A 14,990-nucleotide genomic window follows, 5' to 3' on the forward strand; every position below is an offset into this window, starting at 1 on the left:
TATTTCATATAGATTTCCTTACAGAAGAAGTTGTGCAGTTACCAAAATCACCTCTTTGAATGGGGAAATATTATTATGAACTCTGGAAATGCACTCAGAATACCAACATTCTTAAGTCAAAAGAGAAAAAAAAAAAAGAGGCCCCATCTTCGCAACAAAAATATACATAAATAAAAACAAAATAACCCTGTTCAAACATGGTTGTGGTCAGACAGTCTTCCTATGCTTCTTTCTCACCAACACAATGTGAAAACCATGCACTCCAATTGTTGATTAAACAATTGAGGTGATCAAATTCAAATTGATCTAAGCCTAATTTGGGGAACAGTTCAGAGCAGCTCTCCTGATGTTCACCAAAGGCAAAATAAAGCACTGTGCACTGGCATTTGCCACTGCTACAGCTCACAACCATGCTTCAACGTGGCTTCCTACATACAGAAGCGGGGGCCACCGTGGTGTGTTACCTGGATTAGTTTAGTGATAAAAACACCACCAGATATCAAAAAAGGCAAACTAAATCCACCCCGCCTCCTCCCCTTCCTCCCCCCCCCCCCCAACAATTTTATCAGTAGTTTTACCAAAAAGAAAACAAGTCATATATACATACATATACACACACACAGGGATAGCTCAGGACTACATACAACTTCTAGGGTGGCAGCAGTAAGGGTATGACAACACAAGATGTCAAAAGAAGCCACTGTGCTTCTCCAGCCCTTTGCTACGTAATTTGGAGGCCTCTGCTACCCAGATGGCATTTAAGAGAGAGAGAGGGAGAGAGAGGAGAGAGGGAGGGAGATGTTTTCTGCCTCTTCCGTAAGGTTTGGGTAAATGAACTTGCAAGTTCTAGGAATTGCAAAGATTTGTATCCAGCGGCAGCTGATGGCCAAAATCTGAGCAGCAAAGGGCATGGAAGCGGAGAGAACCAGACAGCAGAGACAGAAAGACAGACAGACAGACAGACGCAGCGACAGAGATGAATGCCAGTCCCAACTGAGGTGCAGGCTAGATGTATGTCGTCCTTCCACCGATCCTTGCTCCCATTGCGGGGGGTGTGTGTGTACAGGACTGTGTCGCAGGGCCCGACCGCTCCAGTCCTTGCGCAGGCGGAACGCCCTGCGGCAGTTCTGCCTGAATAAGGACTGCAGGATTTAAGCCACTGGTTCTCTGCCTTCAGACACATTGATTGAGGGTGAAAATGAACCTGTGAGGTTTAGTGTGGCTGGAGACGAGGGAGAGGAAAGCAAGGGAGAAAAGGAAGAAAGGCAGGGGGGTGGGTTAAAAGGGAGAAATGCAGGAGAAGGTGAGAGGGAGACTTGAGTATAGGCAGTCACATATTCCAAAGAATGGGAGCAGGAGCCCATGACAAATCATATGAAGCCTCTTGACACCAAAAGCAAGATGACTGTAAGGAAAGGCCCCATGCGCCTGGTTTAAGCCTGAGCTGCTTTACTTCAGAAATAAAAAAGACTAAAGGAGAAATCACTGCACAGGTCTCCAAGTATTCTTTGGAGCTTACTGCTTTGGTATCTCTCTGGCCTTACTGCACTTACTCAGGAATCAACCAAGCTGCAATCCTCTGCTGACTTCCTACCGGCATGTAGAAAACTTTTAAGAAATGCAAGATATAAAGTACTCAGCTCTCCTGAATATCTGACAGACAAACACCAAACCACTGCCCAGCAGGCCTGGGCACAACAGACCTGACTGATATTTTCTAGGGGAAGGAATACAGCAAGATGGGTTTCCGGTTTCTCTAACGTTCTTCATAGGGGTGCCACTTCCTGAAGCACCCAGGCCCTACGTACCCCAGATGCCACCATGGATCAGATCACACACAACATTCTACTTCTATTTTTTCTCCTCCTGTCACCTATGATTAAAAAACCCATCATTTCCATCAACCCTCAGACCAGTCACAACGCTCAGTCTTATGAAAACGAGTACTGCTACAACAGAAGGGCAACTTACGCGGAGGAATATTCCATTATTTCACAGAAGCCTGCAAGTCACCAGTACCCTGTCCCTGATAGTTCTCATCTTGGATCCAGGCACAGCCCCCTGGCTCATCACATCTGCTGTATCACACTGCGTACCTGTCACGGGTGCCTCCTCCTCCTCTGTGGCTCCTACAGTATTCACAGACACACTCAGACACGCGAGTTTGGTCACGGAATACAACTGGAGGGATGGATACCAGTCCAGATGGTTTCGCTCAGTCATCCTCATGCACTCCCAGACACAACTGATGAACACAGAGGTACCCGCACATGCAAACACGCTCAGAGGCAGCAGGAGAAGCCCTTGGTGACAGGCTCATAGGTAGGCACAAACCCTCCCTCCCCAACATCCTTTCAAGACAGAATCAAACACACAACATCCCCACTGTCACTGGTACCTATGCTGGTGCTCTGGAGACACACATGCTCCCACCTGAATATGCCTCCAAAACTCTCACACATCTGCACGCCGTGAACTGCCCACTGCAGCTGGATGGGCCAACCTCCCAGCTGGCCACAGGGACCCATCTAGCTCAGTGGGCACTGCTATGAGCACCGCTTTGGTGGCAAAGGAAGACTCAGCCACACCGAATCTGTGGCTGACACTGGCAGGGGAAAGGGTGAAGGAAATAAGGACCCTATGGACCTGAGAGGTCCACAACTTTTCTCTCTGACTGAGAGGAAGGACATTACATTAGCAGATTTCCCAGTGACTCAGGGTCTGACTGTTTTTCTTTCATCACTTCAGGCACCGTAGCACAGAGCACAAATTGAACTTGATTTCCCCCTTTGATACAGCACAACAAATAGTAATGAGCAACTTTCCTTGCCTGGAGGAGGGGAGAACAGGCTGTCACTCAGCTTCACAGTGCTCAACTCCAGGCTGTGTCTGCTGATGAGGAAAGGAAGGAAATGCAAGCCTGAGCCTGGGACTGCTTCTGGGATGATATATTCCAAATGTGCTGACTTTTATTCAAACCCTATAGCATTTTATTTTCTATTATTATCATAATAGATAGTAATAATTTTTACCATCTTAATGTTTTCTTCTAAGGAGCTTAAAGTGGTTTGTAAACACTAATGACAAAACTTAATGTAGAGAAGAATAACAATCTCCAATTTACTGATGGGGAGACTGAGGTATAGGGATCTAGTCAAAGTCCAAGGAATACTCACAAGCCCTAGCTTCCAGGCCTCATATATTACATCATCTTTCATCTTATTCCCCCAAAGCCATTCTTGGTCTTAGCACTTAAAGAGAGTTGACACATGGTAGATGTGGTCTCTGCCTCGGAAATTACTTTTCTAATAGCAGATGTCCTCCCCTCCCTCTTTGGTTACTTAAGAAGTGGCTTAAAAGTGGCCCAAAATTGAATCACTGAATATTTCCAGAAAATTTTGAAAAAAGCTTCATTTTGTGGCTAGGGAAGTTAGTTGTGTAACACTTACTGAGAAGCAAAGCTTTGAAAATGCAACTTGAAAGCCAGGCAATTTAAAAGTGAATTTGGCAGAAGCTGTGCCACTCTCTGAAGTTTTTCAAACCCACCAGATTTTAACCTGCCCTGTGCCCTTGGCACTTACTCAGTTGTGTGAGATGCATCTCCATGTGTTTGTGGAGCTGACTGGGGGCACATGGGAGATGTACCCAAGCTGCAGCTAAGCAAGTGGGCCTAATGTGATATAACTGGACTTATCACTTGGCATATCTCCACACCATGGAGGTATTTTAAGTGGAGGCTTCCTAAAGGACTCAGAAATGCTGAAGGCCACCTGGGAGCCTACCTCATGAGTACATGCCTTCTCACTTTTTTTGAATGCACAGCCATGCTAACAAAAATATGCTGAGCTTGACATGCAAGTGTACGCTCATCCACAGGCATGCAGATGAACATGCCTGCATAGGGGAAACTCAGATATAAACACCCACCCATAAGCAGATCAAACTTGCACAGGTAGATAGCCACATTGGCTCAGAAAACATGTTCATAGACTCAGTTACGTACACGACAACCCATGTGTCTCCATAAACAACCATTCACAACACAAATATGTATGAAATACATATGCTTGCATACACACTCTCTTTCCTCCACACACGGTTTCATGTTTGGACACTCTCCCATGTATTTGTAGCCCATACACTGGCATCCAAGCCCATTCAAGAACATATACTACGACCGATGGAGTGCACACACCAAGACCCACCCATGCACACTCACATATATCTTAACGAAGGTTTTGGTCTGGGAAATTCCTTTTCAAGAAACAAAAATAATTGTCAAAATGAAAAAACAGAGCATGGGGAACTGCAGAAATAGATGCAAGCGCATACACCTACACGCACACTGTCAGGATTCCCACCGCAACTACAGCTATCGCAGCTCAGCACCTGCTGGGTGTGCTTCCCCTGAGTGCAAACGTCTGGTGAACCTCACAGAGATTTCAGGCTTACATGTCTGTGGCCACGTGTCAAACTGACCTGTGCCAGGTGTCTCCATCTTCCCTAACTGACCACAATGAAAACTGTCCCTTAGCTCCAAGAGCAGCACCTTCCAAGACCTTATGACAAAAATACTTCAGCTTCTAAGGAGTTGGGCAGAAACATCTTACCTGTGCCTGACCAGGCTAAGCATCTCCAATTAGTGGAGTTTATTGGCATTTTAGGGTTTATTTTTTCTTTCTTTTTCAGACTCCAGGTCTCTCGGAACAAGACAAGACAGTGTACAGAAACACAAGGCAGGGTTTGCTCAAACCCACAAACAGCAAGAAAGCAACAAGCTCCTGAGAAGAAGGGAAGTGTATCTGATAAACTGCCTCACACTGCTTGGGAAGATGACAACTGTCCATCCAAGATGGGCTGCTACCTCCAAAGCCCATCTGCTACAGATGTAACATATCAAGTGCTGCTAGCAGGAAGGGAATCTGACAGGACAAACCAACATACAAAACATTCTCTTATTCAATAAGGGTTATAAGTGCAAAGGGATTTCAGAACATTTCAGAACAAACTCCATCCATAGCTGCTGCTTATTTATCAGTGCATCAAAAGATTGTGCAAGTTTTTAGTAACAAACATTAAAAACTAGTAGCAAAGGACTTGCCTAGATAAAAAGAGAAGATTTAAACATGCCAGGTAACAAAAAGACGTGTGCAGAAATTTGTAAAAACTGTATAGAAGGAAAGGATTCTTTAGAGGAAACAGAGGGACCATCACGAAATGCTATTCAGAACCCTGACTAAAAGAGTCAGGGCTGCTCCTGCTGCCTCCTCAACTAAGACAGGTGATGGCTGTTTGGGCAGAGGCACACCCTCATTTTTCATAGACTTCTGCAACCAAAAACTGGATTCTGGGCCTTGGCTGACAGGAACTTGAATTAAGACAGGGAATGGAAAAGAGAGGGAGCCTTGTCAGTGGTAATTAAACACACCAATATGGATAGCCCTGGAGACTGAAGATCTGAACACAGCACAATTAGCAGCAGCGTGACCTTCTTGACAACATGCTAAGAACGAATGCGATTTATCCTGCTTAAGTTTAGCGTCTGAGAGCTGGGTGTCTAGACAAACCTAACAAACCTAGACACTGTCCAGTCACTGGATGGGCACCTCCAAAGAGCAATTCATTTTCCCTGTCATAGACACATACAGGGAAACATCAGTTGGCCTGAGAAGGTGTGTATTTCTCTCCATTAACTGTAAGAGGAAGCCTGGGTCGCTATCTATCTTCCTCTCAGATGACTAAAGTTTAATGAGATGTATATCAAAGTGTCTTAAACCATGATGTAAAAAGTTCTTTAATTTATAGGAAATTACTGTGAATTTCTTCAAAAGGATCCATTAGATTTTCCCTCCACTACAGGGTTTCTGACTATGAAGGGCTTCCATTTATTTAGCAAAACACAAGGATTTCCCTCCTTTCTGCTTGAAAGACTTTTCTACAGATTCAAATACACCAGTAAGGAAAATCTTGCTGAAGTTTAGCATAATTCATCTCTTATTAACTGTACTAATTTCCTCAATTGCCATGTATAGTTCCGCCTCTATGGATGAGAATGAAACTTTTTCACAATCTGAAGGCTCTTGCCAGGTTCCCCATTTAGTTTTCTTGTGACAAATGTGGCATTAAAAAGGCTTTCATTTCATTCTTTAAAATTAACAACTTCAGCCTGCTGATCATTGTAACTTCCCTCTGCAAAATCAGCTCAATCCTAGTATCACTGTAGTAAAAGGGTAACCAAAATTGTTTACAACATTCTGGGGGAAAATAGGGCAGAAAGTAGGACATTTAAGAGATGCAAAAAAAAAAAAAGTTCATTTTCAGTTAGAAACTATTTTCCGTTCTCTCAAAAGACAAGGAAAATAGACTAGTGTCAAATAAAATATTTCATTTATTCTAAATAAAAATACTGCAACTTGGATATATGTCCTTGTTTCAGAATTGAAAAAATTGAACAGAAATTAAACTAGAATCAAGATATGAAAATATTTTGTTTGGAAAGTTCAAAGTAGGGCATTTCAATTTTTTCAAAATGTTGCCTACGTTTTTCCCTAAACACAGCACTGAGTGAAAACTATGCTGTCACTTTTCTGCTTGCGATGGATTGCCTCTACAGTACGCAACAATTCCAAGCTGGAATATTTATTCAACAGCCACATCATTTTGCAAACTCATGATTGATTTGCTTTTCATTAACACATTTACAGCAATTTTCTTTCAATCTTAATATTGTCCTGGCCTTGCTAAGCTGGATTGTGCAGTGCAATCTTTGTCCATCTCATAAACCCAGTGGGTCCTCTGTAGTCTTTCTTTTGGGAATCTGTGTGCTTCCTGCCTGTCTTTTGTCTACTTATCCTGTAATTCCGTATCCATCCACCTCCAAAAAATGACAGAGGACAAAGTGTGCCTGATATGATTTATTCCTTGAACACCAGCTGCTCATTTCAGTCTCCATGGCTCATTCAATCCTTCACCTGAGCTGAGACGGGCACCAGTGGGGTCAATCAGTGTCAATTGTGCTGGTGGAATTTGCAAGATGGAGCAAACCGGGTTGCAAACCCAAAAAACTGGGCTGAAACTCTGGCACTGTGTTTTTCTTGGGGCTTTCTGTTTTGTTTTTATTTTATCTACCTTTTTTTCACATCAGAAAACTAAACATTAGGAGCAGGTCCCTCTAAACAGAGACGATTTGGTCTTTATTTCTTTTGGAGGAAGCTTGGGTGAGGAGGGACAGGGAGGATTCTTGGTTTGGTTCCCGCAGTTCCACCTCGAAAGAATTGACCTTTAGATCTCTGTGGGGTGGAGAGTATTGAACTGCCATGGGAAGCAAAGCATAACACTGGGTAGACCAAAGTGCTGGCCTGGGACTATTCTAGCAGCTTCCCATGGCACAAATAGCTTTTTCACTTACACTCCACGTTTCCCATCACTTTTCCTGCTATACAGTTTAATTCATGCCAGGCGGATTATGAAGGGAAGAAAATGATGCAACAGTCAAAAAGTCCTTTAAGTCGTTCCAAAAATTAAAACAGAATAAAAAGAAAACAAAAAAAAAAAAAAAAAAAGAAAAAGAGAACTTCAAAACTAAACAAAAAGCTTTGAAAACAAACTCAAAAGAAAGGAGGAAGAGGGAAGAAAAAAAAAAAAAAGAACCCGGGAAAGACAAATGAATGTTAGAGCAGGCACGATCATGGACAGACGCCAGCTACTTACGTTCACCTCGGTGATTGCTATATCAACAATGCTACCCACAACAATCAAGGCGTCAAATGTATTCCATGCATCACAGAAATAGTGCTGCATGTGGCAGAGAAGCCAAGGAAAGAGAAAGAGAGAGAAAGGAAGAGAAAGAAAGAATGAGAGAGAGAGAGGGAGAGAGAGAGGGAAAGGGAGAAAAGAGGGAAAAAAAGTAAAACGTAAAATAAAATAAAATAAAAAACCAAAACAAAAAAAAAAAGCATGAAAGAGGGAGAGAAGAGGGAAAAAATAAGAAAAGAAAGAGGTTACGTGGGCATATTAAATAGTCTCTTACCACTCTACAGTATTGGTTGCTCAAACCTCTGTAACGTTTCACATGATGGAGGGTATCAACAAAAGCCTGGTTAGTCAGAAAGTTACACTCAAGCATGTCTACCTTTTGGAGGGAAAAAAAGCACACACACCCCAAACTCTGTGCGCTTTCACCAGTCACAGCCTTGGGGCAAGCTATGACAAGTGAAAAAGAAGGAGGCATTTTCCCCCCCTCCTTTTTTTTTTTCCCTGGGAGAAGGAGAAGGACGACGGCAAGTTCAATAAAAGCATGACTAGAGGGAAAAAACCCAGAAAAAAAAAAAGAGAAAGAAAGAGAGAAAGAGAGAAGGAACAGCAGAGGAGGAGGAGGAGGTGGTGGTATCCTGGGGAGGGTAGAGTAATACTCACATTAGTTTCACTGAGAATGACGTCTATAATGCTGCCAATTACGATGAGGAAGTCAAAAACATTCCAAGGATCACTAAAGTAACCCTACATAAGGAAGGGGCAGGCAGGATGGGGATTAAAAAGGAATGTTAGACAGACAAAAACAGTTCAAAATTACCATTAGAATTACTGCCCTAATGCTCAAGGGGTTTTCCTGTTAAGTCTACTTGTTGCATCTCAAGCTGTAGCCCAGTCCTGGCACCCCTGACTTGTGTGAGCTGCCCCTATCCAGCTAATGTGATCCCAGGGCACCCCTCCCCTCCGACTCTGGGACGGGGGGCAAAGGGAAGCCACATTGAGCTCTTTGAGCATGGCTGCTCGCAGGAGTAGGGCTTGTAGGACTGGCTCCTCCAGACATCTCTGATTCCTAGCAACACAGCACCCTTCCCCATTTGGCTTAGGTCTGGCTGGGGGAAGAACAGTGTCATACAGTTCTCTCAAAAAACGGCTCCCCTTCTGGCAGTGTGACTATCAATCCACCAGTCCGTGTTCCAGATGCAATGCTCTGTGATGGTGCTGGGAACGGCCGGCTGCCACATCACGATGGAGCAGAGGGCACAGTCGAGCTGGGGATGTGCTATTTAAACTTCCTTGGTTGTCACATTTATCTTTACCCAGTCACAATGAGTATTACAAGTCATTAGCCTAACAGCTTCTATTACTAATGCTTTAGCTCCTGTCTTAAAACTACAGAGCAAGACTGGTATTTTCATTACTCTGAAAGCTCGTCTGCACCACAAAATGAAGCTGTAAATGTAGCATCTGCTGGTGCATCCCACCAGGAAGGGGTAAGAATGAGAGCAAAGTTGGCTTTAGAATGTGCTCAGTGACCTGTTGCTCAGTATGCTAGAGAGAGAATCATAGAACTGTCTAGGTTGGAAGGGACCTTTAAGATCGAGTCCAACCATTGACCTACCACTGACAAAAACCACCACTAACCCATGTCCCTCAGCACCACGTCTGCCCGGCTTTTAAATCCCACCAGGGATGGGGACTCCACCACTTCCCTGGGCAGCCTGTTCCAATGCTTGATAACCCTTTCATTGAAGAAATTTCTCCTAATATCCAATCTAAACCTCCCCTGGCACAACTTGAGGATGTTTCCTCAAGATAGTGCCACTGCAGCATCAGCTGTCTGGGACAAGCTATGGCAGATCCACTAACATGTGCTAAACTGAAACCTTCACGTCACTGGGCAGAAAGACTTTGGGGTCTATCTCAAACATCTTATTATTCTAAGCAGGGCCCAGGAGATGCTAATCAGCACTGCTTGCCATCCTCATCCTGCATGATTTTTGGCTGGATGGGTCATAAGGATACAGGACCCTTTTGGAAAAGGTCCTGTTCAGCCCAGGAGGTGAGCTTCTGTATGCAAACTTCCTCTCCAAGTCAATGTCATGAGTAAAGAATCTTGGCTCACTGGACACCTGTGCCAACCTCTTCCCTTTGTTCTGCAGCCCTAAAAGGAGGTGAACATACAAAATCCTCCACACTCCTTTTATGTGTTTGGTTTTGTGAGCATGGGGAATCTGACCTCCCTGTTTCCCAGCTGCAGCATGTCTCCAGCGAGACTGAACCCAAGTTGCACTGTGACTGCTATTCTTAGCCAGAGAGTCAGGTCATGGGTAAAGTGTGAGTTTGTGTTCCCAGGCAGTGTTGCATAAAGCAAAAAGGAGAAGAAAAAAAATAAAATAAAAAAATCCCAGCACTGGCACTGCACAAGCTAGGCTTGGGAACCTGAAATTATGGTGGGTTCAACCATCACATGGAGCAGGCACTTGCAAAAAGCGTCCTTCTAAATGCCAAAACACTACCTCCAGAATGCTTTGAGACTCACAGTTTAAATTGTGTTGTTTGGGGCAGGAAAAATAAAGACATTAAAAAAAAAGATGAAGCAGAGAAAGCCACTGCCCAGCTGGTTCCACACCAGTGAAGGGAGCTGGTAGAGTGGACTTTGAAATCTTCTCAAAACCAGAAAAAAACCCCTTTTATTCTGTAGCCTGAAACAGGCAACTCTTAGCAGATCTACACTGGGAGGAGTAATAATCCCATGGCTACATATTACTACACAATTAGCTACAACAGGGAGGAAGGAAACAGGAGCAAAAGCAAATTCAGAGAATATTATTATTCAGCGTCCAGCCTAGAAAATACACAACAAATATTAGAGTGAATTCAGCGGTGATGTCCAGCATCGTTAGCAACCAGATGGACCTGGAATAAAACTGTAATTAGACTTCACCAAGAGGAAGGGGAGGGAGAGAACAGCAGATTAAATTGTAGAGGCAAACACATTTTGAATAAATAAAGGACAGACACAGATCATACAGAGTTGCAAAAAGTGCCTTTGCAGCCTGATGCGACCTTGGCAGAGAGTACACTTGCAGGATTAAAGAGAACGGAGTAGAAGACAACAGACCCAATCCTCCTGCCCCTGTTCACTTGTACAGTCCTGCTGAAGGCAATGGCACTGCTCACATGCCAAACCAATACATGCATTCAATAGCATGGCTATCTTCCATTTCCTTCTCAAATCACATAGTTTAGGAACTATTAAGGATTTCTTTAGGAACCCAAACAACTCCAAAATACCAAAGTTTACTTTTGGGCAGTTGCAAGGGTGAAGATCCAAAACAAGTTGTTCAGGTTTTGCCCATAAAAATGATGACTGTATATTTTTAAATCTGTGGTGATGGGTAAGTGGTTATGTTTACTACAATTGGCATCATATTGCAAATAATATTTTTGGTGTACCAAATTCACAATTTCACAATTTCTTTTTAGTGAGCAACTCCAAACATGGAGCCCAATAGCCATTGCTGCTGGTAAAACAGCATTTGCTGCTGGTACAAACCTCAGGTAATATGCAGCATCAAATCCTGTCCTCAGATGACCACTGAAGCCAGTGAATTAAATTTTGCTCCCAGTTGCAGTAATGTAACTTCACTGGAAGCGATGACACTGCACTGACACAGCTGGCACATCTCAGGAGAGAAAAGGTCCCTTTTTAATTTTTATCACAAATAGCTGCTTTGGACCTTTGTGACACCACAGCATATCTAGAGTCACTCTGCCAACTTCTGTGGAGTTGCTCCAGATATATGCTGTGAGCTGTTTCCCCTGGAATGCTCTGCTGAGTCTCATCAGCCAGCTTCTTGTTTGAAAGTCATGAGCTGGTCTGCACTGGGATCACTGAAAGAGCATTCCTGTGGTCTGTTATTGTGCGGCTGTTAGGTGGACTCAGAGAGCTCTTCTCTTCCTCCTGTACCTCTTAGATGAGTGATAGAGAGGAACCAAGGATACAAATGCAGTTTTACTCAACCCCACATCCAATATGCCAGTGTTGAATCACGGAAACACATAAATTTAAAAACCTTCCTTTCCTCCTCACCTGCTCCCTCTGTGTTTCAAACAGAAGGGTGAAAAATAGGAAGATATTATTCACAGTAAGAGAGTTTAAAGAAAACAGAGAACACAGATGCTTCATTTGTGTGCAAGGTAATGGAATCCCTCCTTAAAAAGCCACCCTCCTCAGAAACATTTACCTATGAATGGCCACGTGGTTACTTAGCTTTGGATCAGACCTCATAATCTTGTCAGGAGTTACCAGTACGTATTGAGAGTGAACTACACGCCTTCAGGACTTGCCTCTTGTGACCTCAAAGTACCTCTTCAAGCCACATTCCTCACTGGAGTGTACCAGGGTGGCTAATGAAAGACAAGCTGAATGAAGGAAGAGCTTTCACTCTAATAAAGAGGTTGTATTTCCAAACTGTTTTTCCCACCAGAAAGTTATGTATACTTTTCCCAAGGGGGTGGAGGTCTGACTGGAAATGAATTGATGGCACTGTTTGTTTTTGCAGTACAGGAATTTAGAGTGTAATACCATATTTTACCCTTAAAGGGAGACGCTTGACCCTGATTTAGCTGTATAATTACATGTCACATAATGGCAGCCTCATGGGCTTACTGGGGAATGGTAGTCACTCTCTCTTGTGGGATGTCTTTGGAGATCCATGAAGCTTTTGGGGAGAAAGGAGGACAGGAAGAGACCAGGAGGATTGGACTGAATATTCAGGAAGCATAAAACAGCCCCACCATTAGAGCCCATTTTTTCCCCATTGTTTTATTTCCCCAAAGGTAGCAAAGGATAGTGTATCATCACATGATCAATAAGTTAATGAAAGGCTGAGCATAAATATGCAGTAGCTGACTGGAATGGAATCTCATTTTTACAAGGGAGCAGACATTGTAGCATTTCAGAATGAGTATGCCAATCATTTTTAGGTTTCCTAGTTGCCGAGATTAGCTATCAAAGAAGCTGGGGTTTGTTTTGGTACTCATGGAGCCACTGAAATCTCCGGAGACCATTTCTTTTACTTTCTGCAAATATGAGATCCTAAATGCAGTATCTAAGAAGCCTCATTAGCAGCTGGGAAAATTGCCCGTTTCTGTCTGAAGGTCTGAGCTCAGAGTCACCTGGGGCCCGTAATAAGAATGTGTGGTGGCTGAAGAGCTATGCATCTACACTGAAGCACAGCAATCCTCAGGGGAAGGGTGCTATTGAGTCAGGGTACCAGCTGGGTTTTGAGCACCCAGACCTGTGGAAGCTATAGGGTCACTTGTGTGTTAAAAGATATGCAGTTATTTATCTGCTTAGTCCCAGGTTTTCATTTCCATCTCTTATGAGGTGGCTGGCAAAAATTCAAAACCCCCTCTGAGACAAAAGCCTCTAAAGATGAAGAGCACAGCAAGGGTCAAGGTTATTCACTGGGTGGGATCTGAATGTAGGTCAGATGGTCCCCAGTGGAAGAAGATGTTGCAATGTCATAGGAAAGAAGGGAAAGACATGCATGCATGCATATATGAATACAGAAATGAAGAAACGGGGAGGAGAAACTAAGACATATAGATAACTACATAGCCTAAAAGGAAAGCAAACTACAGGAGAACCTCACTACCACTTATCTGAAACAAACTTGCATGTTAAAACAGCAAAAAGAAGCATCACTCTTAATCAGCTGGAATGAGTATACAGGAAGGACAGAAAGGGGCCTGTACCCTGATATACAGCATGACTGCTTAGCGAAAATTTTATGCTGATTGTAAAGGGCACCAAAGCAGACTTTGCTGGGGATTTGCAAAATGAGATGAACTGCTCGTTTGGTTGATGGTTGCTTAGTATGTGAATTCGTTTCTGAAAATGCTGCAGGCTATTTGGAGCTGCAAGAGTCAGTTCTCAGACTTCAATAAAAGAGGCTTTCCCTGAAAGTATTTTTGCAAAAGAGACAGTTTCATTGGAAAACAGTATCGTATCAAATGATATTTACACAGTACTGTGACTCTTGGCATACCTTCTCACAGCAGATTTGAGCGATTCGCCTGTATCCTGAACAATCTTACAAAGCTACAATAGCTCCTGACACCAAATGGAGATTTGTGTCAGATGCAAATTCTGTTATGCTAAGATACCATTTAGCCATAACGGCAATCAGGGAAATTAGCAGAACCTAATAGAGAAGGAATAAAGTGGAGGATGCAGCTGCTTGGAGCTCCTGACAAGCTGCAGGAAAACAGCATCTATTTGCATACTATCTATCAGCTCTCATCCATTGATGGATTAATTCTGAGACACAGACTCCCTGCAGTTCACCTTCCAGTTGCTGTAATGAGTCACTGCTGCAGGGAATTGCACAACCCCCCCCGTACTCCATTAAATCTTTCTGCAGGCAGGGAGTGAGGAGAGGAGCCTTTCAGCTCCCCAGACTTCTCCAAAAGGTCTGGTCAGTTCTGAAGAAGCCTCCTGCCTCTCTCTGCTAATTCCATAAGAAAACAAGACCAACTTGTAGACCAAGATAGATGCTTAATAACTTTGATATTTTCCTTTATTCTTTCTCACTCTGTTTCACGCTCTCTCTCACAATGAAGATGTTGGTGAAAGCAGATGTGTCCCTTCGGGTCTGAAGACCTGTCTGGACATACTGGACACTCTGCTTGACAGAAACAAAGGGGCTGGAGCACTTGAATGGCTCTGTGACCCCAAAAAGAGCCCCAAGTATTTATTTCTAGATCACTGGTATAAATCTGGGGTAGCTTGTTACTGGTTAAAAGTTACCACGTTCTGCTTATTGTTTGAGAGCCTGTAGGTCCTAAAGGAAATTATGGCTCTCACCTGTGCTTCTATTGGACAAATATCTCCATCACAGGAAAAAAAGAAAAAACCCTGCTGCCTGAACCAAGGTCCCCAATTTGACAAACATTTATGGAGACTGGAACTATATAATCTCTTGTGTCACAACAGACCTTTTTTTACGCTCTCCATACCTACTGATAATTGACAATGCTGTGGAGACATGCTTAGAGAAGTCTTTATGATACCTGTCCTGTGAACTGTGAATCCCCAGTTCCAGATCTTGCAACCCAGTTCATTCCACCAGAATTGTATTTTCTAGATGGTCCCATGAGCCCCTCTATGTCCACCTACGTGGCAGTACATTTATATTATATCTCTTTGTATTTTATTTTCTGTAAAGTGG

General features: G+C 43.4%; 1 protein-coding gene across 2 annotated transcripts in view; it reads right to left on the reverse strand.

Annotated features, from left to right (window-relative positions):
* Positions 1-14,990, reverse strand: part of CACNA1C (calcium voltage-gated channel subunit alpha1 C) — a 495,176-nt gene that overhangs the window by 48,749 nt on the left and 431,437 nt on the right. Inside the window, exons 31-32 of one of the 2 annotated variants that reach the window (XM_074162069.1) lie at positions 8,416-8,499; positions 7,711-7,794 (exon numbers count right to left, since the gene is read on the reverse strand). In XM_074162069.1, coding sequence (XP_074018170.1) covers positions 7,711-7,794; positions 8,416-8,499 — 168 coding nt within the window. The remainder of the gene's footprint in view (positions 1-7,710; positions 7,795-8,415; positions 8,500-14,990) is intronic. The other variant, XM_074162077.1, reaches the window with a different exon arrangement.

The sequence above is a fragment of the Numenius arquata genome, chromosome 2, assembly GCF_964106895.1.
Source record: "Numenius arquata chromosome 2, bNumArq3.hap1.1, whole genome shotgun sequence".
Taxonomy (NCBI): Eukaryota; Metazoa; Chordata; class Aves; order Charadriiformes; family Scolopacidae; genus Numenius; species Numenius arquata.